Source organism: Podarcis cretensis (genome assembly GCF_951804945.1).
Source record: "Podarcis cretensis genome assembly, chromosome: 10".
Lineage (NCBI taxonomy): Eukaryota > Metazoa > Chordata > Lepidosauria > Squamata > Lacertidae > Podarcis > Podarcis cretensis.
In genome coordinates, this window is record NC_137179.1 from 67,448,121 (window position 1) to 67,475,768 (window position 27,648).

General features: G+C 43.7%; 1 protein-coding gene and 1 long non-coding RNA gene across 3 annotated transcripts; one reads left to right on the forward strand and one right to left on the reverse strand.

Annotated features, from left to right (window-relative positions):
• The first annotated feature begins 1,492 nt into the window (after window positions 1-1,492).
• On the forward strand, window positions 1,493-12,408 carry LOC307225998. Its single transcript, XR_013843229.1, has 3 exons — window positions 1,493-7,621; window positions 7,684-10,926; window positions 11,921-12,408. It is a non-coding gene; the product is annotated as an uncharacterized lncRNA (long non-coding RNA).
• TPRKB (TP53RK binding protein) lies at window positions 9,081-27,637 on the reverse strand. Of its 2 annotated transcripts, XR_013843194.1 has the most exons (9): window positions 27,557-27,637; window positions 25,278-25,348; window positions 24,036-24,219; window positions 22,759-22,881; window positions 21,361-21,537; window positions 17,130-17,255; window positions 14,511-14,758; window positions 12,394-13,404; window positions 9,081-10,919 (listed from the first exon to the last, which is right to left on the reverse strand). XR_013843194.1 is itself a non-coding variant. In XM_079994435.1 (6 exons), the coding sequence occupies exons 3-6, from the start codon at window positions 24,177-24,179 to the stop codon at window positions 19,908-19,910; spliced, it is 531 nt and encodes a 176-aa protein (XP_079850561.1). In that variant the 5' UTR covers window positions 24,180-24,219; window positions 25,278-25,348; window positions 27,557-27,618; the 3' UTR covers window positions 19,695-19,907. The 2 variants fall into 2 exon arrangements, 1 of the variants encoding a protein (XP_079850561.1); XM_079994435.1 differs by lacking the exons at window positions 9,081-10,919; window positions 12,394-13,404; window positions 14,511-14,758; window positions 17,130-17,255 and adding an exon at window positions 19,695-19,994 and having other exon boundaries at window positions 27,557-27,618.
• Window positions 27,638-27,648: the final 11 nt, after the last annotated feature.

Consider the following 27,648-nt stretch of genomic DNA (forward strand, 5'->3'; position numbering starts at 1 on the left):
AGGAAAACGACTTTATTTTTTTTCTCCCCGTCGCCCGAAGACTGGAGATTTGAATTCCCAGAGAGGCGTTGTCTTGGTGCTTAGTTCCGGCAAAGACCGCTCGCAGCGCCCCCTGCCGGCTTTCGCCCAGCTGAAAGTCGACGCGTGTTCTTTGACCCGATTGCTTGTGAAAGGCCAACAGGATACAAACAGCGTTGGGTTCAAATGATTCAGTGGGGCTCACTGTTTGGGGTCAATAGATATGTGAAAAACTGAACTCAGTTTGCACACTTTTGCCAGGAAACGAGTGAAATAAATCCAGGGGAGAGATGCGTGTTACTCTCTGTCGTGAGAAATAAAGGTTCTTATGCATAACGGTGCAAAGTAACGATCTTATAAATTCAGGAAATAAATAGGTGTTCCTCTCTGCTGTCAGCAAGATAAGTGCTAATGCATGATTCAATAATTGTGCATGTTAGCAATCTCTTAAATCCATGAGCTGCTGTTTTGTGTCTAGATTCCTGTTTTTCAAACAGATTGGGTTAGCAGAGAAGCTGATAGAATCACAGCCCAGATTGCCTGTGAATGACACTGTCAATCTATGCTAGCTATCTCAGGTCCCATGGTGTTCAATGGGCTTTTTCCTTAGTAAGTGTGCTTTGGTTTGCCACTTTGCAGCTCAATCCTATGTGCATTTACTCTGAAGTCTGTCCCATTGAATTTCATGAGGGTTTCTTCCTAGCAAGGGTGTATATAGGGCTGCAGCCTAAGACTGCTAACATGTATGGGGCTGCAAGTGTGTATGGATTAGGGCAGGGCAGACCCAATGCATTTTGGCACCTGGCGGACCATGAAATGGGGTCCCTTTCACTGCCAGGGGAAGAAGGAGAGGAGTGAAGATCGACATCAGAAACAAAGGGGAATAAAGATCTATCTTCTTCTTTGACAATCACTCGTAGCCGAGTACGATTGTCTTCCATGAACGCAGTCTTAATAGTGAGTCCGTAAGTGACCATGGAGGAAATTCTAGATCCACACGTCCTTCTACAGTGGGGATATAGGTTTCCGGGCGGGAGTTGATCACGGTGTGGATTTGCCAAGCATGCCTTCCTCTTAGAAGAGTTTGGATTTGATATCCCGCCTTTCACTCCCTTTTAAGGAGTCTCAAAGTGGCTAACATTCTCCTTTCCCTTCCTCCCCCACAACAAACACTCTGTGAGGTGAGTGGGGCTGAGAGACTTCACAAAAGTGTGACTGGCCCAAGGTCACCCAGCAGCTGCATGTGGAGGAGCGGAGTCTTGAACCCGGTTCATCAGATTACAAGTCTACCGCTCTTAACCACTACACCACACTGGCGTTTCTCCCTTGTGTCCTGTGTTAGAACGTCTTCAAAGCCCATGACACCTTTGGTAAAGGTTGTTCTCCAATTGGTGTGCTTGCAGGCCAGTGTTTCCCAGTTGTCAGTGTTTATACTACATTTTTTTAGATTTGTCTTGAGTCTTTAAACCTCTTTTGTTGACCACCAGCATTACGCTTTCCATTTTAAAGTTCAGGCTTTGTTGTTTTTCATTTGGTTAATAGCAGTACACAACTCTCCCAGATTTGGAGATACTGCAAGCTCATCTCTAACTTGTTTTTGCGAAATTTGTGAGAGGACCTCAGCAGCTACGGGGAAGTTGTGGTTAAAGAGATGTTGGAAATGTTCTTTCCAGCGCAGTGCAATAGCTTCTTTATCTTTTAGAAGTGTGGTACCGTCTGCTGAGCGTAGGGGGCATATGCCATGATTTATTGGCCCATATGCACACATACACACAAATGCACACTCAGATTGTTGTAAGCAAATAATGCCTTATCTCCTGTGTTATGCCAATAAAGAAAACTCAGGAGACTGCAGGGTAGAAATCCAATGTTGTTTATTGCAAAACAATAGGTTACAATGGGATAGCTTTGCAAAAGTTGCAACCCCGCCCAGTGGATCTGGCAGTGGTATTTATAAAGTTTCAAACAAAGCATTTCAATTTCCACCAATCATACATCATTACCTCATTTAAGTTGATAGATCAATCATATGCATAAGCATTGGCTCTTTCTGCTGACTAAGCTCTGATTCCCACCGTGTTCTGCGATGACCTTGCAGGAATACATTGTGTTAGTGTTCATGTTGGGAACCTGTTTCACGTGTAGGCATTTGCATCATGTAGAAACTTATGTTCTAGCTTTGCGCTGTATCTTTGTGATTTACACATTAGCTGTATTTCTGCCCCCAATGAGGGCGGCACATGTTGAAAAATCATCAGTTTCATAAAGTAACAGGCTACTATAATTTCTCTATTAGAAGCACACTCAACGATTTACAGGGGTACACATTATCACATTTATTGTGGCCCTTTGGGCCACTCCCACAAGATCACCACACACTGATTACACCCAAGGGAACACATTGGGGGGGAAATAAACAGGGTTTTTTTTAAACCAAGGAACAGAATTCCACTCAACAGATTTATGGGGCAGGGCTAACATCTAACTAAAGAATGGCAACTTCAACTGATGGAATATGCAGTTTGCAGACCTTACATATAGAATAAGAGAACAAGAAGAACATACGTTTAAAGAAGATTGGAAAATGTTTATCGAATATATGGGGGGGGGGAATCGTGTATACTTGAAAACATTGGCAGCTTTAAGATAAATTCAACAATGTAAATAAATTTTGATGGATGTAATACAGTAATGGAATACTGAATAGTTCAGTTTATGTAAAAGATGAAGGAATTTATGTTATGCAAAATGAAGCATGGAAAGAGAAGAAGGGAAGTAAAACTTAATGAAAATTGTGTGTGTGTGTGTGTGTATTCAATGCAGGATTGGTGGTTTGCTGTTTATTTGTTTCTGTTGTTGTTGTTTGTAGTGTGCACAGGGTAGAGGTGTGCACAGGAATGAGGTGTGCACCTTCGACGAGGTACCACATTAAAGACATGCTTTTGAAGGGTGAATGTACTAGGTCTCCAGGGACTGAAGTAGGCATATGGAAAAGTGATGGTCCATAAATATAACAGGACCCAGTACAGAGTACAAACCTAGAATTACAGAATCGTGGAGCTGGGGGCCACACCAAAGGCCATCTAGCCCAACCCCCTGCAATGCAGGAAGAATAGCAGAAGAGTCTCTGACAGATACATCCCCCCCAACTTGCTCTGCTTCAGGACCCTTTGCCTATTGCTTCATTAGAGGCCAGAATTTTGCTTCCTCTCATATTCAATATTTTTGTACCTGCATTGTTGTCTATAAAACAGGGACTTTTCCATATTGTCTTCTAAATGGAGAAAATGATTGTTGGTCTTCTGGAGAAGTTAGCTTGCTTGTCTTCAGGGTAAATGACTTAAGAGGAATATTCATAGGAAACTGCCTTGGGAAGAGTCAGACATTGACCCATCCACCTCAGCATCATCTACACTGACCAGCAGCATCTCTCCCGCATTTCAGACAGGGAACATTCTCTGCCCCACCTGGAGATGTCATCCAGGATTATCTATGAGGATGGTGATAATGCAAAGCAGATTGTCTAATCCTGTGCTATGGACACCCCTAGACTTGGGAGTCTTCTACTGCATTTCAAGGGATGTTGGGATTGTCTCCCTTTGGAAATGGGGCTGAACGAAGAATGATCCGATATAAAAACATGAACTCCAAAAGAGAGGATTCACCTGCAGATGGAACAGCAGGTGCTTCCAAGTTCTGAAGAAACATCAGGAGGGGCAAGTTTGGCCCAGGGTCAAGGCCCAGGGTTGCCACGGTAACAATGACTTGCCCTCCTTTATGAAATCTCTTGCTTCCCCTTTAAAAGCCACCAGCTACAAGGTGTCCATTGTGGATTAGTGAGGAGAAACAGAGAGAGAGGTGCAGGTTCTATCGGTGCTAGGAGAGTAAGCAGAGAATTTGGATTTAGAATTGGACACCATGTTCAGAGCGTAAGTAATATTTCTTCCCTTTCTCTATGTCTCCTGGGGTGGGATCCTGGAATCCCCTCCACAGACTCAGCCCCCTGAAATTGTCTTGACCAGTCACTCCCCTCCCAAAGAGCTCAGCCCCTCCACACTCTTTCCCTGCCTTCCTATTTCCTCTCCTCTCCCATCTCATCAATTACATTCATTGTTTACGTTCATAGGCCAGCTATCCTCCCAGGAGCTCAAGATGGCATACCTGGTTCTCCCCGGCACCAGTTTTTACCCTCACATCAACCCTGCAAAGTAGGCTAGGCTGAGGGAAAAAAGACTGGCTGAAGGTCAATCAGTGAGCTTCATGAAGATTTGAACCCTGGTCTTCCAGGTCCCCCTAGTCCAGCACTCTATTACATGTCTCCCTGCCTCCATCTTCCATCTCTCCATCAAGCCCTTTCTGTGGGTCTGCAAGCAAGACTCCACCACCTTCCTCTCTCGGCCGCCCAGTGTTTTTCTGCTCCTCTTCTTGGACCCATTGATGCTTGGAGGTCCCACCTAACGGTCTCCTCCCTCTCTGGGCAGGGCTGTCCTTCAAAGACTAGGCAGAGGCAGCCTTTAAATGCTGGCAATGCTTCTCTTTCCTTTGGGGTGGAGTGTTGCAATCCCTCATGGGATATAGCATAGCAGAAAAAGGAGAGCAAAAGCCTGTTTGGTCCAGTGGCCAACCAGATGTCTCCAGGAAGCCCACAAGGAATAGCCCAATCCTGTTAATTGTCCTCTAACAGGTGGCTTCAGTGGTAGATTGCCTCCAAACCTGGAAGTTCTACATACTGTATCTATTTCAGATCACAATCGCAAATACTCTCCTCCTCTTCCTCAATGAATAGGTGTGACCCCCCCTCTTTCCAACCTTGCAAGGCAGTCGTCCTTTGCACATCTTCTGGCTGCCAATTTCACAAACCAATTAAGTGTTATGTGAAGAAGTGCCCATCGATGTTAATGAATGACCCAAAGCTCTGCTATTCGATGGGGCAAAAATCTCTCCCATGTTTGTTTCATAAAATCTATATACCACTTCATTGTGTATATATACATCTCACACCTCGAAGCGGTTTACAAGAAGGTAAAACAATGTCGACAAGGCCTCGTTCCTGTCAGCAATCATGCTGCAGTATCCTGCACTAACTGCAGCTTCCAGGTCAAACACAAGGGAAGCCCGACGTATAGTGCATGGCATCTAGTCTTGAAGCAATCAGGGCATGAACTGGGGTAGCCAGGTTCTCTTGGTCCTGGAATGGCAGGAGCTGGAACCTCCTTTCTCTCCAAGCCCTGAATGCTCTTGGCTGCCTCTCTGAAGCTGTCATGAAGTCCTACAGTTCATTCAGCTGCAGAAGGAGGGAAGGAATTGGGAGGGATGTGCTGGCAATTCTCTATTAGGCTAAATGTATTTCTGTTCTGCATCATCTCTTCTAGGTTCAAGTGACTGAGAAGCTTCATGAAGCCAGAAAGGAGCAATGAAGTGGCCCCGCTCCAGCACAAGGAACAGCCTGTGGCCAAGGGCAGAGGAAGCCAGAACATCAAAGAAGACGGGCACCCAGAGGAGGGGCGATCTGCCCACTGTGACGGAGCGATTCGCCCTCCTAGGGGTGCCATTGGGGGTGCCCAATGCTCTAAGAGGCGCCATCGCCTCAGAAAGAACAGAAAAATGGCCCTGCTGCAGCGCGAGAAGAAGCTTATGCCTCCAGGTGAGGAAGTCCCCCCCACACCATTTTTGGAAGGGCAGGAATAGGCTAGGGTGGCAGCTCAGGGTATAGGATTTGTGGGGGAGGGGAAGCTAGTAAGAAACAAACCCAAAAGAGCCAGACTGCTGGATCTGACCCAAGGCTTATCTGGTCCAGCATCTGGAAACCCACCCCAGTGGCCAGCCACTTTTGTGGGGTTGATGAAGATGCTATTGACTGAGAGAGGAGAGGAAGCATTTCTAGTGGAAGCTGGAGGCTGAGGCAGCTGGTAGGACAGGGCAGGGGGACAGTGGTCAGCTAGAGGGCCACATTCTCTTGTGAGTCACATTTGGGGGGCTGCAGGCCAAGATTGGCCCCCAAGGCCTGGGGTTTGCCACCCCTGTAGTAGGAGTGTAGAAGCAGGGGAATCAAGGAGAAGATTATTGCAACAATCTTGGAAGCTGCAAAGGGACGAACTAACCTGTCCCCATGTCCTTCTCTTGTTGCAGTTGTGCCCAAACTCTTTGAAACTCTTCCGAAGCCTGAGGTTAGTACTGGGGGAAACAAAAGAGGAGGGACTGGATCCCCAGACCCTCTGCCTGCTGACTGTGGTCTTTGCCCCCAGTTCTGCAGTCTCTGAATACTTCCACCCCCACCCTCCAAGACGCTCCCAAAGCAAATAATGCAACTAATGTGGCTTGTGTCTCTGGGGTGTCAGGATGATGCCAGAGGCATGTCTTGCCCTCTTCCCTGGTGCTGTCCTTCCACCTCTGCCCAGGAGGCTGCAGGGCCCATGGAGGTCCTTTGGGGCAAGGGATTGGGCCCAAGCCTGAGGAAGGCCAGTCTTTTCTGTCTTGGGCCTGCTTGTGGGCTCCCTTGCACCCGTCAATGGTGGGTTTTGTAGTTTCACCAAAGGCATCTCATCCAGCTTTCTCTTTCCTCTGTAGAAGGCAATGGCCCGACACCGGTCCTGTGTTCGGCCAGCACCTAAGGAAGGTAAACGAATCTCCACACCCTGGGGACTTTTCACTTATGGCGTTATGGTTCATTCCTGAGAAAGACCTCCCAGGCCTTCTTCCTGTGCCTTGCAGGCCTTTTTCACTTCACTTCATAGGCAGGGCCCTGACTGACTGACTCCAGCTACAAAAGGTGAGGAGGCTGAACCCTTGGATTTGGGTATTGTTTAGAATGCTTAGTTGAGAAGGGCTGTTAATTCAATCTCCTTTTCATTCTCTTCCAGAGGACATCATTGTCGAATATATAGAATGACTTTGATTTGGAGAACTGTTATACCTTTCTTGGATACAGAAAGTCTCTCTTTTTCATTCTCTTCCAGAAGACCTCCTTATTGAAGACCTAGAATGTGCTTCTGGTGTGCTGCGCTCAGAGACGGGTTGAGGGAAGGTGCTCTGCTATGGTGGAACACGCCCTATCACGGAGAAAGGGAGTTAGGGGGAACGAGAGCAATGAGATTGAGAAGAGCCAGGAGAGGGAGAGGCAAGACGACGCGAGATTGCCTTGAGAGTTGGGAGGAGAGAAACGCAGGAAGGCGAATGAAGACAGGGAAGGAGGGAGAAAGGATTGAAGAGAGGTGAAAATGGCGGGGACAAATGCTGACTGCTGACTCACCCTTACTGTGTCAGGAAGAAACCGGAAACAACGAAAAAAATTAGTCCTTTTGGGGATGAAGTCTATTTAGAACTCTAAACCTCAGAATGTATCATAAGTTGGTATCATAGTGGCTTTATGATGTGGAGGGTCTTAGTATCTCACTGCCAAATTTCATCCACCATATAAACAGGGAAGGAATCTGGAGTCCAGGGATAGCACGACACCTCTTCTTCTTTGGCGATCCCTCGTAGCCGAGTAAGATTGTCTTCCATAAACACGGTTTTAACAATGAGTCCATAAGTGACTGTGGAGGCCAATTCTGGATCCACATGTCCTTCCATAGTGGGGACATTGGTTTCCGGGCAGAAATTGGTCACGGTGTGGATTTGCCAAGCGTGCCTTCCTCTTAGAACATTTCTCCCCTGCGTCCTGAGTTCGAGTGCCTTCAAAGCCCATGACACGTTTGGTAAAGGCTGTTCTCCAATTGGAGCGCTTGCAGGCAAGTGTTTCCCAATTGATGGTGTTTATACTACATTTTTAAATATTTGCCTTGAGACAGTCGTTAAACCTCTTTTGTTGACCACCAGCATTACGCTTTCCACTTTTAAGTTCAGAATATAGTTGCTTCGGAAAACAATAATCAGGCATCCGAACAGCACGACCAGTCCAACAAAGCTGATGTTGAAGCATCATTGCTTTGACACTGGTGATTGTTGCTTCTTCCAGTACACTGGTATTAGTTTGCCTGGCTTCCCAAGTGATATGTAAAAATTTTCAGAGACACCACTGATGGAATCTTTCGAGCAGTTGGAGATAGTGTTTATAAGTGGTGCATGTTTCACAAGCATACAGTAAGGTTGGTAGTACAATAGCTTTGTAAACAAGCATTTGGGTTTCCCTGCAAATGTCCCAGTCCTCAAACACTCTGCACTTCAATTGGGAGAAAGCTGCACTCGCAGAGCTGAGCCAATGCTGGATTTCGGCATCAGTGTCGGTCCTTGTGGAAAGATAAGTGCCCAGGGTCTACATTGGTATCTGTTGCCCCTGTAGATCATGCCACCTGAGGCCTCACCTTGCCTCTTGGGAGGGCCGGACCTGGATCAGGGCCCTGCTCTGCTGCTCTCTGTGATGCCAGTGTTGTGCTCCCCTATTCCACTTGCTGAATGTGTGGGAACGGGGTCCCTGGTGGCAGCCGCCAACAGCATTCCCCAAAACAGGGATTTCTGTGGGTGAGGAGCTAAGCTAGCTGTGGCACCTTGGATCCTGAACTGGGGCAAACCATGTGCTCTAAATGCAGATTTGACTGTTATTCCAGCATTGCACATGGAGCAAGGGGCGCAAGGCTGAGGTAAAGGCTCTCATAAGGCCATCTAGCAAATTTGGGGCTGGACCGAGCTTTCAGCTCATAAATTTAGTCACGATACTTATTCTGGCTCTCAGTCCGGAACGATGAAGCATGTTTAGTGCGTCACTGAAGCCATAGCACAATTTGTCCTGTTTCATACATTGCAATTAGGAATAATATGTGTGGAGATGATTTCATAAATATCTTATCAGTTTCATCTTGGGACCTTGGTTCCATTTCTGCAACCTTCTCCCGATTTTTACTGTTGGTTTTTACGATTCCTTTTCCACTTACGAGCGCTAGAAAAGAAGAGCAGATGATGGATTGCTTTCATGAAAGTTTTCCAGGCAAGTCTCACTTTGAGTTTAAATGCACAGTGCTTTTTATAGGTTGTATGAATCATTTTAAAGTTTCTCCATAAATTTCAATCCCTAAAGACCCTTCACACCAGTTTTTGTTTGTTTGTTTACATTTTTTTTAAAAAAAATCTCTTGATGGCTGCTCCTCTTCACATTATTAGCTGTGGGTGAAGTATAATTTGTTTTGGCTCAGAAAATGTATGCTACAGAAATGCCAGGGCTTTTCAAAATGTGTCAGAGCTGCCGGCTCACATTTGCACAAGCCAAGAAAAACTATGACAAAGAGCATAACAATGGCTTTTGAACTTCTGTTGGAGAGGAAGAAAATCCATCTTTCTATTTTTGCTTTTGGCAGCGGAGAGGCAAGCTTGACATACGTTCCCCACCCCTCAGAAAAAGATTTGAGTGAAAGCGCTGTCTCTGATGTTGCTCTCCCTCTTCTGTTCTCTCTCCTATCTGTGGCCACCGAGGATAGCTGGATTTTCACACTGAAAATTTAGAAAGTACAGGATGAAGGAACCAGGAAGGTGGCTCTCCATGTGTTCATATTTTCCAAGAACAGTCCCAGATTTACAGAAGCCGTCCCGGTTTCTGATTTGATCCTGGAATGTCCTGCTTTTACTTAGGACATCCCTATTTTCATCAGAGAAATGTTGGAGGGTATGAAGTTCTGCAACCCCTGAGCCAAGGAGATACAACCTTTAGAAGACATCTGAAGGCAGCGCTGTAGTGGGAAGTTTTTTTGATGTTTAATGTTTTATTATGTTTTTATATCTGTTGGAAGCTGCCCAGAGTGACTGAGGCAACCCAGTGGGGTATAAAAAAATTATTATTATTATTATTATTGAATAGGATGTCCCTATTTTCATTGGAGCAACATTAGCGGGTATCAGCTTGGTAGGTCGCAACTTGTATACCCCTGATTTAAATAAAGAAGCCTTACTGTACTGAAGATCTGAGCAGGTAATGTAGGAAATCGTACTCCTTTTATTCCAAACCTGCTGGTATAAAGCTGTATATGTTTGTTGGGCAGCTTACTGTGTGAGGACTGGGGAAGGACTGCTGGAGTTTGTTTATTTAGGGCAGGGGTCAGCAACCTTTTTCAGCCATGGGCTGGTCCACCGTCCCTCAGACCATGTGGTGGGCCGGACTATATTTTGGAGGGGGGGAAATGAACAAATTCCTATGCCCCACAAATAACCCAGAGATGCATTTTAAATAAAAGGACACATTCTACTCGTGTAAAAACACGCTGATTCCCAGACCGTCCGCGGGCCGGATTGAGAAGGCGATTGTGCCGCGTTCGGCCCATGGGCCTTAGTTAGGTTGCCTACCCTGATTTAGGGGCACACACCTGTCGTTCAAAGTGGTGCAATGCCAGTAGAAACGTGCCATTGTGTAGAATCTGAAGTTAACTTCCGAGAAGTGACTTTCAATAAGCCTCCTGCTCAGACTGGCTATTGCGAGCCTTTGGGGTACCTGTGAGATCTGTTTGAGAAATTCCCGTGCTCGTATCGCAAGAGAAGAATCGTGGAATGGTGTCTGTGTCCTGCATAAGGGGCGGCTTGAAAACAGAGCGGTCTATTTTGTCAGCCACGTGTCTCCCCCACTTCTCGCACACCTCCCTTTTGCACGCACGCATGCTACAAACAGGGAGGGCTTCTTTCGTTGCTCCACATTTGGCAGAGACTTAGTTGCTTCTGTTTATAAAGGCTCAAGCAGTCAGCAAGGGGAGAGAATGTGCTATTGGTTTAGTTAGTTCATGACTTGCAGCAGCAGCAGCAGCAGCTCCAAAGTTGTATCCCGGAGGATCTCAATTCTCCGCTCCTCCTTCAGCTGTGCAAAGTCAGCATCACTGCTACCAACTGAGGGCTTTCAGGTCACTGATTGACGGGATCTCGGCTGGTTTCGGGCTTTCAGGGAAGAGTTGCAAGAGCAATCCACCAAGGAAAAAGAATGCATGCCTCTAGAAGGTAGGTGAAACACGTTGGTAAAAGGGAAAGCAGAAGGAGAGCACGTCATGCAGAGCTTTCCATCATGACAGGCAAATGTTATGGATGCTGGTGCTATATTCAAAGCAAAACTTTATTGCGGTCCAAAGAACCACCAAACAATTTCAAAACTAGATACGGTTAAAACGACAAGCCAGACAGAAGGAAGAAACAAAGGCAGTCATTTTGTTTTATCTAGGGCATAATGATCTTTGTTTCTTATAACCTCCAAAAGAAACTTTGCCACGTCCAGTGTACTATCATCTGACCTGTCTTCCAAAAGATATTTAATATGGGAGGCTTCAGATTTTCCCAGCAAATTTGCCAGTGAGGGTTTGATCAGTTGATCCCTTGCTTGCTCACATTGCCCACGATACAGAAAGATCTGCTTCATGCAATCAACGTCCTGGGAACATAACCAAAGCCTATTCTGATAGGGGATGCCTCTCAGTCTGCCATTTAGAACTTCCGAGGGAAATACATTTAGTCTGGCTTTGGTAAATAAACGCTGATAGGTATGTACAGACAAATTCCTAAGGTATGAGGATATCTGAAAGTCATACCCATATTGGATTCCAGCTGAGATGGGGCTACAAATTACATAAGATCGGGATGGTGCTATATTTTATATGCAGCTTCAGACTACTGTGATGAAAGACCTACTAGGGGATAAATAACGAGGCTGCTGACATGGGGTTTGGTTTTGTGTGTGTGTGTCGGGAACAATGCAATGGAAGGAACTAAGGGTTTCTTCATACAACATTGTTAAGACGCAAGTAGCACAGTTAGGACACTTCCTGGGGGAAGGAAGGGCCATAGTTTTGTAAGAGAGCATCTACTTTGCATGCGGAAGGTTAGGCTTAGGCTTTCATCTTTAGCATCTTTAAGTAGAGCTAGGAGAGGCTCTCTGTAAAGTAACGCCTTAAACTTTAGTAGTGGCAACAGGCTAAATCTATTTTCTTTTTTCTTTTGGCAGAATACACTGTCTTCGTGCTCACAGGCCAAAACCTGCTGCTACCACCGGAGAGGCAGTGCAGAATTCTTGTGGGTGCAAACAGTGGTGTCGAAATGAGCAAACTGCCGTCGGTACACTCTACACACTCATTGTCATGGTCATCCTAATTGCAATTTGGGGAGTCTGGGCCAGGAAAGATTTCTGAGCGTGCTGAAGGAAGACGTTCGATGTCAAAAGCTCAGAGAGACCCTCTTAGGGACAGGAAGGGCAAAATGCTCGGCTTATACACACCGGAACTGTTATCGAAGGACATTTGCCAATGGATGCAAAGTCTCTCTCTGCCCCTCTTTCTGGCAACGCTCAAAATTCAAGAGAGAAAAGAATGCAAAGTGATGATTCTTTCGAGACTGCTTTGTATAATGATGATCGTAAAATGATGCAGCTCTGTAAATCCTGTAAATGTAAAGTATGTAAAATATAAATATAAAATATACCTATTTTAAGAAGGCTGGGTCAGTGTTTTCGCTTGGTGTAATTTCGTCTTTGATGTAACAGGCTCCCAGTTTCGTAGAACCAAACTTGGGCGGGGTCATCCAGAAAGAGTGGAAACGGTGTGGTTAATCATTTCATTGGATCTCAGTAGATCTGACTCACGTCAACATTTTGTCAATCCCTAAAATAGGACAATGGCAACAAGGATGTGACTGCTCTTCCTGCTGCACAATGGTAATAAGACAACTAGACTTGATGTTGTTGTCATTTAATTCATTGTGTGATGCTTTGGCTGCAAGTTGCAGGTGCAAATAAGGCTCTCTCTGGGCACAGCACATAGACCATGTGAATCTCTGTCTTAGTGGAACACACCCACCCCACCTCACACCACAGAAATTAGATGGTCTTCTTTCTCATAACCAAGCAATTTGCTGAACAAACCACACATGCATTGAGCCATAGGAAAGAACATTTCATTAGGTATCTATAGGGCAGCTAAGTTGTTCAGGCGACCCCTGGGCATGTTGAAAGTCTGTGTGCATAACGCACAGCGTCTTCCAGTTAGAACTGTTCCATCTCTTGTGGGGTGTGCATGCAGTGTGGAACAGAACAGATCACCCATCAGGCCCAAACATCGTGAACAAATTCCAGCGATGCTATTGAACAAGGGTAACCATCATAAAACTCTTTGATTGTTGTGGACTACAACTCCCATCATCCCAGAGTACCTGTTGACAATGCTGACTAGACCTGCTGGGAGCTGTAGTCCAACACATCTGGAAGGAACCAGGTTGGTTACACCTGCTACTGAGTACCACTGATATTATTATCTGATCCTCTTGCATGATGTGAGAGAGCAGGAGCACAAATGAAGAGGAGACTCACGCAAGGAGAGCTCGTCCATATATTTGTAGTTCCTCACCCAGATGTAGATGAGATCCCAACCTGCTTAGTTTCCACAAGGTTGCTGCATTTAGACTATGCACTCAATTCTGTAGTGGAAGACATTGGTGCTGTGGGAAAGGCGAAGTTGCATCTACATATCTGTTATGCTGCTGACTCAGTAGCTGGCATTTAGAAAGCCCTTAACCTCTTTATTTTATCTGTAACGTGAATGTGTAATACTTGCTCATCTTGCTGGGTTTTTGGAGAGGTGAATTAATTAACATTACCAAAGCACCGAGCTTCTGTGTTAAAGGTTATGTTTAAATATGCAATGACTGTAATGTTGCTTCTTTCCTAGGTCAACACTTCGTTTATTGCCTCTCATTTTAATTTGTGGGGGCTGGCTGCACCGTATAGACTTATGTCAATAACAATAGGGGATATAAACCTGAAGATCTGTGTGAGACCTGAAACAAAATATTGCAGTGGATCACAAACCCTCAAGAGGACATCTCCTGTTTATAGCTCCAGTCCCCCTGGGAGAAGAGCCCTGTAGCTCTGCACAAACCTCCAGGGGTGGGGTGGAGGGGGTCAGTTGTGGAAGGAGAAAACATTTCCCCTCACTCCCCATAGGCCTTCACTAGGTGCTAAACAACTTGAAAGTCATCCCCTGCACTATTAGCATGGGTTAATGTGTCCCCTCCAGCAAGTTTCCACAACCTGTTGCCCATTCAAGATGTTGGGGACTGCCACTCCCACCATTGCTGACCATTTGGCATGCTGGCTGAGGCAGCTGGGAGCTGTGGCCCAAGGCATCTGGAAGACCCAAGGTTGCATGTGTCAGGATTTTCTGCCAAAATACAGGCATTCATCAGCAGATAAGGCGATGTGAAAAGCATTCATTACAGGTGGATAGTTTGGTACCACTGCCTCAGATACCATCAGCTCAGCTTCAAAGCAATAAAAGTTATCTTCCCTTTAGAAGGATAAAATGATCCGCACAGCTCTCTTGACAGCATCCTTCTAACAAAGGAGACATGAGCAAAGCATAGCTGGTGTATTACTTAAAGGGCAGCAAAAGCATTCATGCAAACCCTAAGGTACAGTTGGTGTGTTTCAACTCTAGGGGCACAAGCGGTGAAAAGGAACGGTTTTACGATCCCTTCTGTTTATGTTAACTGGGCTGGAGTGATTTTTCACACATGTTCAAAAAAGGATATGACTTAAAACGTACCTGCTTGCCGTTAGTTCAAACTACCAAAAATAGTGTCTGCTCTCCAGCCAACAAGTTGGATGATATATTCCATGTGCCATTTGCTTTGTCAGGCAATGAAAACAAGCCTTTAATTTTCCATGATAATACTGCTGAAGTGTTGTTTCAGAAGCTTCAGATCCTTCTCTCTTCCAGCTCTAGATATTATCCTACAGATCCCACACCCCCACACCGGTCCAGCTTTTGAAAAGACAGATTATCCTGAAAACCTGTGAAAACAACGAAATTGTTGGCACTACCATTTCTTCCAATCCCTTTCAAAGGAAAATATTGCAGCTAGCATAATCTTTAGCATGGGGTCCCAATTTGCAAGAATTCTCTTCTAGCGTTAATGTATTATTTCTTTTAAGTTTGGCAAACACAGGAGCTTAGGGGAAGGCTGCTAGGCTTGCCAAATAATTAAGTGACTTTTATTTTAAGAACCGATCACTAAACGATTCCTAATTAGGGAACACTTATAAATGAACATCTTTCCTAGACCAGCTCTCCATTTAAATACCAAGTTACTCTCCTCATAAGTCAAATTTAGGGCTTCTGCTCTTCAAAGTTATTGTTATTAGTATTATTATTAGTATTGTTAGATTTTCATCACACCCTCCTGCCTGAAGGAGCCTAAAGTGGCAAAGTTGTGGTATTTATCGGACTGCCTCTCCTGGTATGCCCCACAGAGGACCTTAAGGTCCATGAATAACCATAGTTTATAGGTCCCGGGCCCTAAGAAAGTCAGACTATCCTCCACAAGGGCCAGGGCCTTTTCAGTGATGGCTCTGACCTGGTGGAATGCTCTGTCCCATGAGACTAGGGCCCTGCAGGATTTAACCACCTTCTGCAGGGCCTGTAAGACCAAGCTATTCTGCCTGGCTTTCAGTTTGAATTTAGCCTGATCTTTTATTCCCCTCCCTTCCCTCCCCTTTTTATAAAGATTACCTGCTCTAGGACCCCACAGCTAATTCTCCCCTGGCCTCCTCGCTGGCCCAAATAGGACTAATTTAACCAGCTAGCCCTGGTGACCATCTAATGCTTACTGGATGAATTTTCACCCAAAATGATTTTTGAACTTTGAATTTATTGTTATTCACGCGTTTATATTGTATTTTATGCTGGGGGGGGGGTTTGTATCACAATTAAGTGTTTTAAATTTGTTGTTAGCCGCCCTGAGCCCGGTTTTCTGAACTGGGAAGGGCAGGGTATAAATAAATAAATTATTACTATTACTATTATTATTAATATTAAATTTGGAGTAGGTGTGATCTCAGCACCAAACCCTCACAAAACATCACCCCCAAGTAGTAAATGATGGTTTGTATTTGCCTTGGAAACCATGTTTAAACCCAAGTCTGCAATTATGGTTCATGGTCCATGTTAGTTTGGACGTAACTGCAAACTACTGTATAGTGTGCTGCAATCCAGAAAAAAGAGGAACCATTAGTTCCTGGTCTAGCATTGCATATACCTAATGTAATATGTTTATTGTATTAAGGTTAAACCAGCAATCTTTAACAATAAAGAAGAGGGTATGATATCTTACAGGACAGAGATGGGGAGCATATGGCTTTCTAGGTATTGTTCAACGCCAGCTCCCACCAGTATTTCCAATGTTTAGGGGGTAAGGGAAGCTTATAATAGGACCAGAGATTTATTTGTTTGAGAAAATATATTGATACCTTAATAATAGGACAGATTCTAAGTTTCTCAATCCCTTTTGCCAAATTCATTCAAATGATGACTATTAACATCCCTGCAACATGTCAGTTAATCTTCCTTCTAGTTACAGATAGGTAGCCGTGTTGGCCTGCCATAGTCAAAACAAAATAAAAAAATTCCTTCCAGTAGCACCTTAAAGACCAACTAAGTTAGTTAGTTCTTCCTTCTGTTTACTTCTCCATCGAATACAGGGTTTTGCAAACTTGGGTCTCCAGCTGATTTTGGACTACAACTCCCCATCATCCCTTGCCAGCAGGACCAGGGACCAGGGATGATGGGAATTGTAGTCCAAAAACAGCTGGAGACCCAAGTTTGGGAAACCCTGATCTAATACTATGACTGGCTTGTGGCTGGCTTCACATTCCTCATGACCTCAAAGCTGAGAGAATGCTAGACCAGAGGGCCAGCAAGCCCTATCCCCTTCCTGATCAGTGCCATGCAAGCGTCCCTGAATGGAACAGATGAACTGCGGTAGGATCAAGGGGCATGCGCAAACTGAATAGCACTCACAGCTGCTGCGCTCATATGGAGGCTGGAGCCAGGCCTATTTCAGGGCTTATATGCAAATATATACATAACGGTGTTGTATAATGAATACAGGTGACTCTCGGCTTATGCTGGGATTACGTTTCGGGGATATCGCATAATGCCCAAATGGTGTATAGTAGAAACTCATTGGGTTCTATATATATCTATATTGAAATATATATATTTGCCAAGTGCATAAAGCTGAATGTGCCCAACTTAAATGTGTGCAAGCTGCCCGTTACTTACACCACTCAAAGAGCTAACATGTGCTCCCTTCCATTTTTCCTGGGACACCAGAAACAGTAATAATCAGGGGCAAGGGGGCATTTAATAACCAGGTGAATTTACCTTGAGACCATTGGTGGAAGGTGTTTGCTTGCGTTCAAGATCCAATATTCCTTTTCAGGCAAACAAAGACGGCATTTTTCATTGGGCCAGACTGGCAAGTGTCCTCGTGGTTTTTTCCCTCTTTTCCTGTGGTGTGTAAGCACAGCCCATTGCAAAAGTTGTTGGGAGCAATTATTGTACAATGTGCATCTTTGCTGTGTGGCCAAGCTTGGTTTTTGCAGGGTGGGGGATGCAACAGGGGTTAATGGAGGGTAGGGTACTAAATGGTAGCCCAAAATTGTGGTTCTTTCCAGCTTTCTAATACCCTCTGAGAAGAAGCATCTGCAGATCATCATCTTGTTATGATTTGTACAAGCATGTGGGTTTTGTTGCATATACAGCTGCCTTTCTGATTTCAAAACAACCTAACTTCCTAGGAATATACGAAAGATGTCTAACTTTCCCTTGTTAATCAAAATGCAAGCACTGTATACATTATAAAGTGTTGGATCCAAAGCTTAAATGATCTCTGGGCCATTTTGCTGATGTCATTGTAAAAAAACCTGTGCATCAGATCTATCCAGTTAAAATACTATCACGTTCCAGGAGCAAACTTGGCATTAAGGCCAAGTATGAGAGGACATTCCTTATCAAAATACTACAGCATATGCAAATCTGTTTACCCTTAGCTTCTTGTACAACTATGGGAGAAAAATGAAGACTCAGCACACTGTGCAAGTTGCACAGGCTGACATTCTCAGAATCTATAAGCTACGAAAGATATAAATTATACAGTTGTACCTTGGTTTTCGAATAGAATGTGTTCCAGAAGGCTGTCCGACTTCCGAAATGTTTGGAAACCAAGGTGTGGCTTCCGATTGCGCAAGCGCGCCGGAAACAATAGCAGAAGCCGCATCAGATGTTGGGCTTCCAAAAAAACCCCTTCAGAATCTGGAACACCCACTTCCGGGTTTCGATCATTCAGGATCCGAAACGTACGAGTACCAAGGCCTTCAACAACCAAGGTACAACTGTATATCCTAAACTCCTCTTAATGCTCCTCCCTTGTAACATTCATATGATTTTTTGTAATATCCATCTATACAGCAGCAAAGGAAGTTAAAATCCTCCATCTTAATTCTGAGTACAGTGGTACCTCTGATTACATACTTAATTCGTTCCGGAGGTCCATTCTTAACCTGAAACTGTTCTTAACCTGAAGCACCACTTTAGCTAATGGGGCCTCCCACTGCTGCCGCGCTGCCGGAGCATGATTTCTGTTCTCATCCCTGAAGCAAAGTTCTTAACCTGAAGCACTATTTCTGAAGCGTATGTAACCCGAGGTAGCACTGTATCGGTTTAAGGCACTAAATGCTTTTGTTCCAGCCTTGGAAAAAATACCTTAAAAGAGTAATGGGGAACTTGTAACCTTGCACCACAGCTTCCATAAGCCCCAACCACATGGCCAATGATCAGGGATGATAGCAGTTGTAATCCTGGATGGTGACAAGGGTTTATTCTAATGAAGAGAATATTGCAGGTAGGGAAATGTTTGAAGGAAGCAGCATGAATATTGAGGATCGTAAGCGAGGAGTGCGTTGTTGTCTTAAGTCCTGCTGGCGGACTTCCTGTAATTGGCCAGTGCTTGGCCACTGTGAGAAAAGGATGCTGTTCCAGATGGGCTTTTGGCCCCGATCTAGCTGCTCTTCTTAAGCTCTTAATACTTAAGAGGAACAGCACCAGATGGACCACACTTAAGCCAAGACTGTCTGTATGGATCACACCACAGATATTCAAATCCCTACAAAGTTAGTTCCAGGTTCTGTACTGATAAATACTACAGATTCAGGAACTGCTTTAAGAAAGAGTACAGCAGCATCAGCCTCTCTGCTCAGTGGCAAAATTTGGCAATTTTAGACTATGGCTTCAACAGTCCTATTGTGGGTGAGGTTTTTTGATGGTAATGTGTTTTCTTCTTTGGCGATCACTCGTAGCTGAGTAAGACTGCCTTCTATGAACACGGTTTTAACAGTGAGTCCGTAAGTGATTGTGGAGGCCAGTCCTGGATCCACACATCCTTCCACAGTGGGGACATAGGTTTCCGGACGGGAGTTGATCACGGTGAGGATTTGCTTGCGGTATCTCCAAATTTGGGAGAGATGTGTACAGCTATTAACCAAATGAAAAACAACAAAGCCAGTGGACCTGATGGGATACTTGCCAAAGTCTTCGAAGTGGATAGAACTGAACTGATACAACAACTTCACAAGCTCATCTGGTAATGTGTACCACTTCCTTCAAAGTGTGGTAAGCCAGCCATGGTTTATTTGGAGGCCCCTGTCCTCCACTTCTGCCCAAAGTCCTTATCTGACAGTGCTACTAGCTCCACCACACCCCAAGGGTTACTTTAAAGAACTGTGTTAACCAAGCGGGAAGGAGAAGGCCAAGCCACAAGGCCCATACCATTCGCACCTAGCAAGACCAATAACTTGAGAGAATGCTGTCATTTTATTGTTTTGCTTTTTGTATCTTTTACTCTCTCTCTCTTTTAGTCTTTTAAATTGTGCACCGGGCAATATGCAAAAATACAGTGAACAATAAACTTTTACTTCTTGATTATAAAATAATCACAATACCCAAACATTCTTCCATGTTTGTAATAAAATTGTGACAGCTTCCGTTTCCAAATTAAATAAGAGTTAGACTTCAGGGCATTTTAACACTGGTTCGACCAAACAGAAAAACTGAAATAAACATTTGTTTCAGGCTAAAACTGTTTCAATGTCCTAACTTTTTTTTTCATGAAACATCTTTAGTTGCCATTCTACAAATGATGCCATCCAGCAGCGTGCCTATTTTTTCCTCCTGTGGGGTTAGCTTGTACAACTGCAAAGAAAATGGAATAGTCACTTTCTGGGGGAGCAAAAAATTGTCCAGCTTTATAGGTCAAGTTGAAAAAATGGGCACAGCAATCCTATGGCAGGCAGAAGGGAGAATCCAAAGCATAGCTACTATAACTTCCAATGCCCTGCTAGAGCAAATAATAAAATCTTACAGAGTTGTAGAGTTGGGAGGGATCATGAGGGTCATCTAGTCTAATACCCTGCAATGCGGGAATCAAAGCTGGGGAGGAGACAGCTAAAACGGAAATAAGTATGGCAGCTCCAAGACTGTCATATTTGTTCGCACCCTTCTTAGGGGAATGGGGTGACTTTTGATTCTATGAATCCAAAATCTCCCTTGATTCAGCCCCAACTTGCTCCTTCTCTCTCTCTCTCTATCCCCCCAGCGCCAACAGTGGAGGAGGGATGGCTTCAGAGGTCTCCAGGGCTGAATTGAGAAGATCTCCAGGGGTCTCCAGGGGTGGACCTACTTTTCTACTTCTGGACCTCCCTCTACACCCACAAAAAATGGCAACATCAATGGGACTACGGGACTGCACCCTCATGTACTTTGCAATCAAAACTCTCAATACAGAGTGGGGAAAATGTAAGACACAAAAGAAGATTAAGAAAATGTAGGGGTATGCTTGCATTGCTAAGGATGCTTAAAGGTAAATGTAAAGGACCCCTGACAGTTAAGTCCAGTCGCAGACGACTCTGGGGTTGCGGTGCTCATCTCGCTTTACAGGCCGAGGGAGCCAGCATTTGTCCGCTTCTGCAGACAGTTTTTCCGGGTCATGTGGCCAGCATGACTAAGCCGCTTCTGGCACAACGGAACATCGAAACCAGAGCAGTGCACGGAAATGCCATTTACCTTCCCGCCGGAGTGGTACCTATTTATCTACTTGCACTTTTTTTGGCGTGCTTTTCAACTGCTAGCTTGGCAGGAGTTGGGACCGAGCAACAGGAGCTCACTCCGTTGCGGGGATTCAAACCGTCGACCTTCTGATCAGCAAGCCCAAGAGGCTCAGTGGTTTAGATCAGTGGTTAGATCCCCCCATGCTTAGCTGAGGGAAAATCCCACTGGATTTAGTGAGCTAAATAAATGTGCTTAAGACTGCACTATATGTCCATCTATCTCACAAAATAACACCTTGTGGCCCACCACAAATTGAATTTCAACTCTCATTTGCCACAGTCCTTTTAGTTGGGACTGTGGGAATCTGGAAAGTCACAGGTCCCGTCCCGCCCCCCCCGCTCTGTATTAAAAGTAATTGCAAAATTAAAATTACAAATTGTAATTACAAAGCAAAGCAAATGCTATATTTTGCCTTATCTCAACCCTTAACCCGGGACAACCTTGTACAAACCTTTTTAACTTTCTGTAGGTCTGTTATTTTGGGGAGATCTGCTAAGGGGACTTGCTGGCCTTCCACTTGACGTATTACGTCGTCCAGATTCACGGTTTTCTCTTGGTCTTCAACCAGAACAACAAGTACCGCAGTGTCACTGTCCGAAATGCCAAACTTTCTGAAGGCATCTGAAATCTAAAACACAGAATTGTGTGCTCACATCCTAGCAACCCAGAGCCTCTCACAAAACCTATTTTCCCATTTATTTGGTTCCAAAGCTCTGAAAAGATTAAATTAGTTGTTAAATGTTAACTATCTCACAAGATAAATACTTACAACAAATGTGGGCAAATTTTATCATAGGCAGCTTAATATTCATCCATGTGTTTTCAAGTCACTATATGAGGGACATGCAGAGGATTTTAATGTCAGATTTAAAGAATGATAAGCTGTGTCAAAGCAAGGGATGGGCAGGAGTGGTATAAACTTCCTGTACAGTTATGGGACTTCTAAGACCCTTAGTTGACACATTCTATGTAGGGATCCTGGTGGTGTAAATACTATACATGATAACCTCTGGCTGGTTTTTGTTCTAATATTACTGCAGGAAGAGTCTGGAGGAAGCCCAGGACACATTGCATGTGTGGGCTGTAGAGAAGACCTGCACAACTTGTAAGCAAACAAACAAAATACTATTAACCAGAAACTAAATTCGCCAGTGTTTTTGCTACCCATCCAGGTATGCAAGAACAAGAAAGGAAGCCAACAAGGCAAAATACATGGCTGGGTTATATTTTCCTGGGATGGTGGGGGTATCACAAAGTGTCCAGGCCTGTACAGGAAAGCCTGCCTTCTTATGGGTCAGACCTCTGTGAGGATTCTCAAGCCAAAAGAAAAGCCAGAGAACCAAGAACACTGTTTCCTACAGTGCTTATTTACCAGGGTAGGGGCAGATTATAGCGGACATTCAGATGCAATTTCTGAATGGGAATGAAAAAAAAAAAGTATCTCATAAAATGAGTATCCAGATTACATATTTTATGAACTCAGTACAAGGGCAGCAGTTGTGAAGCCTAAGACTCAATGCTTTGTTAAGACCTTGTTTCAGTCTTGCACAGACGAGGGTGGCTTAATAAAGGCTATGTGTGCAGGCAAACTGATGGTCAGGAAATATTTTGTGTGGTGAATAATATACATAACACCTTTCAATTAGCAGCCTTCTTCGAGGACAAGCAAATCTTATTTCACTGTTACAGTCAGGAGGTCCTGCTCAAATTCTTCCCTATGAGGCCAGAATACTGGACTAAATGTGCCTTTTGGCTTGATCTAGCAGGGCTCTTATTGTGCTATTATTGCAAAAAAAGAAAAAGAAAAAGAAAAAAAGAATTCAGAGCATGCTGTAAGCAGCCATCTTACATTATTGTTCGGGGAAAGGTTGAATATTATTTCAGCGTTAAGAGTTCTTGTCTTCATTTTATTGATCTTGTAGAGATGTACAGCTTTATTCGTTGCCACAAGTAACTGAAATGGATCAACAATCTGCCAAAAAAATACAGAATAAAGTTCGGTTTCCATGGGTAGGCCTCAAAATAGACCCACTGCTTTCCTTAGCTCAACAAGGAAAAATATACTTTAGAAGTGGCCAGTTATGCCATCAATTAAATGTTGAAAGAAGGAGCAAGGGAGGGGGGGCAATTCCACACATTGTAAATAACTTTGGTTTATCAATAAAACCATGTCTGAGGTCTAAACATACAGTAGTAACAGTACAAGTAGATATTTAAATGAAAATTAAATTCACACATCACATTTCTACCTGGGGAAACTGGAATCCTATTAATACAGCTCTCACTATCTTGTAAAGAACCAGAAAAAAAGCCTTTTGCAGAGAGTATAGCAGTATAATGAGAAGAATATTGAGAAGAAACAAAGAAGAAAAAATCATGAGAAAATGTGGATAAACATTTTGAAATCCTGAGGAAAGTGAAAACTTTTCTAAAGCTCTTCTCTCACCCAGATGTGAAATTTCTATTTTGCAGTTTTTTTAAAAAAATGAGAAACTGATCTAGCATATTCAAAATGGTTTAATATGAGGACAAATAAACCAAAGTCCAAATAAGAAGCAAAAATACAGCCAGTAGGGCAGTGCTTCTCAAACAGTGGTTTGGGGCCACTTTCAGGCAGCCACCAGCATCAAAACATATCTAGTATTTCCTCATTTGTCTGCTCTACTCACTAGCCATGCCAGCACAGCAGTTCCCTGCAAAGACATCTGGGAGACAGAGGGAGCCATAGAGATCAAACACGGTCGGCTTGAACCAAGGATGGGTAGAGAACGAACACACCCATTAAAGTCCCCTTTCATTTTACTCTGTGTTCAGCAAAACACAATGTTCCTTGGATGCAGGAAAGTTGCTACAGAAAGGGCAGAGCGCCCCGGTAAATGTTCCATCCATTCTCTCATACAACCTTTCACAAGTTTCCTGAAAAATCTGTACCTTTGTCCAACTGGGCACAGTTAACATTCTCGCTGACCTGCTCCTACCTGAATAGCAATCTATTGCCTTCTCCTTCAAATCTAATACAGCTCCTGAAACTCAGAATTTCACACAGGCAGGAGTGCAATAGCTCTGTGAGTTTTGCAAACCTTATGTTACCACAGTAATGAATACACAAAAAAATTATTTGCTCACCATTGCAGGATTAATTAATGCTCCATCAATAGCTCCTTCCATTGCTTTTTTTCTTAGCGCGGCAGCATTTTTCACATCATTAAACAGGATAAGAGTAACAAGGCAGTCAGGAAACAGTTCCAGTCGATGTGTTAAACACTGCATCTTGCAACACAGCAGTACGCTGATTCTGAATCAGTCAAACCTGGAACATTTATAAAAAGTGACCAATGGGTATTGTTGATACTTCTGTGTTTGCTCTTTGCCTAGAAGTTTTACTTAATTAAGCTTAAGGCTACATTCCATAGAGACGTTTCAAAAGTTGTCACGTCTGCACAAGATTAGTATGAACTTGGCCTAGTGACCGTGTTCCATGCCAGCAGCTGGAAAAACTGAACTACTTTGAAAAGTTTATGCTCTAAATTTATTCTGATTTAAGCAGTCTGATCTTGTTAAGTACACATGTGGCCTGCCATTCTTCGACAAAGACACAGTGCAAAAATGCAAGACGTGCATCACCTTTGGGAATATTGCTCATACGAATTTTTATAGTTATATTGAGCTTTTCTGCTTTAAACAAAAATGTAAGACTCATACCCTCTCATTGTGCAGAAGTACAATACATACATGACTTTAATGGCCAAACCAGCATTTAAAAATATGTTGCTTTCAGTGTTTATACATTTTGGCTCAGCCAGTCATTATCTGGAGTTGTCGTTGACCCATTCTCTGGAAAACCCTGCAGATGCTGGATTCCAACAGCAATACTGTGTTTTTGCAAAAGGCAGCCTGAGTTGTTATCACTGCTTTTTTTCTTTTCCAAACCATACACAAAGTGACAGCAGATCTATCCCCCGAGTTCTCTGCAATGTGCCGGGACTTTTGTGCTGGACAGAGTCTGTTCACAGAGTGAACTGGTGCATAGTGTTTCTTTAAAAAAAATCTACAAAATTCCGTAGAAATGTTACTGCTTAGAATAAGAGACATTCATTACAGAAAGAGAGTTCAGGAGTGATGGGTCAAATGAAATATGCTCCTCCTGCCCTCTGTCTCTCTGTTTCTGTCTCTGTCTCTGTCTCTCTCTCTCTCTCTCTCTCTCTCACACACACACACATCCCATTTGCAAGCTTAAAAAAATGTTTCCAAATGTGTTCTTGAACTTTTCACTTGACAAAGGGATGATTCTGATGCAATCTTTGCTATTAATGGGCAATCTTTGCTGTCAGTGGGGTCACTTTTTAAATAAATTCCATAAATGAATACCTTTAGCACTGGTGATCCAATTAATTTTTCCGAGATGATCCTGTGAGTAGATCAGTGAGTCACAGTTGGTCCTGTGCAGAAGCAGATAAGCAAAAACAACCAAATAAGATCTTAATAGACAATTATCTTTCTTCTACATATGTGTGCACAGCCAAGGGGTGGGGCAGGAGGGTCTTTTGGCCTGTGGCCTCACAGGGGGCCTCAAATTTAGACCCTTGTTTATATTCTGGCATTTAACAATTTCTGCAACTCCTCCGCCCCTTGCACATCAGATCAAAATGCATGGAACCTCAAGATTCAGGGTGACTGGCTGGCTGACGACAGGAAAAAGATGTTCGGTCTCAAACCTTCTTAGGGACGTCCTAAGTATGTAAAAGCGGGACATTCAGGGTTCAAATTGAAAAGTGCAATGGCTTCTGTAAATCCCTTGAAAATAGGAACCTTTGGGAGTGCTATAGGAATTCTAAGATCTCAAATATAGAATAAATGTTGATGATTGCACAAGGTAAACACACATACATAAGTATACAAACCACATGTCTAAAATAGTACAGGAGAGCAATCCAAAAGCCATCTTGGCTCTCCTAAAGACTGCAAATATTTCCTCTGCTTCCTTAATCCCCCTTGCCTGAGAACAGGTAATCAGATAGTCATCAAGGGAAGTTACTGAAAGGATTCATCTCCTCTATCTATGAACCTCCTTTTTATTACCGGCAATTGTCATTGTTTGCCCAGATTGAGGGATGCCTGACAGGCCTCCTGATGGTCTTATAAAATGCTAATGTTTTTGTGTAAACTGGAACTATGTAAAACTTGTCAAATCCTGAGGATTTGCCACAGTAACCCCACCTTGGGTGGGATGTAATTTCTGACTGTTTGTAGAGGGGATGTCCTTCTCCAGCCAAAATGCAAACCCTGAAAAGAGACGTTCTGGGTCTCTTTCGCCTCCTTGCTAGATTCGCCTTGGTTTCCACTAGATCCTGCCTCTATCCATTCATCTCTGACCGATCCTGGACTTTTTGCCTATATCAGGAGGGTCTGCAATCTGCACACAGGGAGCTCACGTGTGACAAGTCCCAGCAAAGGAAAAATGGACACAAAAACTTATGGAATATGCAGAAATGGGGTGAAACTTACTGGAACAATAAGAAATCGAGATAACTTTTTAAAAAAAATAAAATAAAAGAACGGAAATGGTTTACTGAATATTTACAGATTATTAATACTGTAATAATAATTTTTATTATTTATACCCCATCCATCTGACTGGGTAACAGATAAAAACATTTGGCAGGATTACTGCAACAACCTGCCGTTTCATAAGAGTATATATTTAAAGAAGATGAATAAATGAGCACATTGAGTTAATTTGCAGTACGCGGAAGGTATTAAAAATAAAGTTATGGAGCCGCAGAAAGAGGGGGAAGGAAGTCCAAGTTTTGAAATGTCAAAAGGACAGTAAAATGAGTGAAATGTATAAAGCTGGTAAAATGTATAACCTTGATTATGACCTATTTTTAAGATAAAAGGGAAATTCGTGGAAGGAATTTGAGTCGACCTTAGAAAAGGATTTAATATTTATAAGAAAATTGGATAAGCAAAATTTGGCCAAGTAATAAGAATTAAGTATTTCTTTAAAAATATATATATATAATAATAATATGTAAAGGATGAGAGATATGAACTTGCTGAGCTAATTTAATTGAATTAGGATGTATGAAGAGGGGGTGGGGGGAGGTCAAGAACTGGGGTTAGGAAAGTAAGGATATGAAACTTTATATGTGTTGTCTTTGTGTGTGTGTGTGTGTCTGTGTTTATAAAATGTGAAAACTCAAAAATTTTATTAAAAAAAAACAAAACGTATAACCTTGAAAGTATAATTTTTTAAAAAGAAAAATGTTTGTAAAATGAGTGAAAGGTATAAAAATGGGTGAAAAGCGTAAACTTGAAAAGCATTTTTTTAAAAAAAATATTATTTTTTAAAAGCTCACACGCGACACGGAAGCCGTTGCACAAAGTGTGGCAATAACACACACACACACACACACACACACACACACACACAAACAGAGAGAGAGACTTTCAAGGCGAGCTTGGGGAAAAAAGGGAGATATTCGCCCAGCGCCCGGCCTGGCTCTCGGAGGAGGGGCAGAGAGGGTCCCCGGCAGCCCCTTCCCCGCCGCAAGGCTCGGCTTGAAGCAGCGGCTTCCCCCGCCTGAGAGGACAAGGCCGAGCCGGGGGTTGGGCGGCCGCGCGAGGCAGCAGCGCCTCAGGCTTACCGGGCTCGCCTTATCCTGAGGCGGCGGGCGGCGGCGGCGGGCCTCGCGTTTCTTGCCCGCTTCCCCTCCCGACCCCCCCCCCCCCCGGCGCC

What these genes read in the sequence shown, in the direction of transcription:
- TPRKB (XM_079994435.1), bottom strand. Translation starts at nt 24,179, where the DNA reads ATGCAGTGTTTAACACATCGACTGGAACTGTTTCCTGACTGCCTTGTT. An exon ending in CATTAATTAATCCTGCAATG is followed by an intron (nt 22,882 to 24,035) that starts GTGAGCAAATAA and finishes TTTTTTTGGCAG; the next exon opens with ATTGTTGATCCATTTCAGTT. An exon ending in ACCTTTCCCCGAACAATAAT is followed by an intron (nt 21,538 to 22,758) that starts GTAAGATGGCTG and finishes TCTGTGTTTTAG; the next exon opens with ATTTCAGATGCCTTCAGAAA.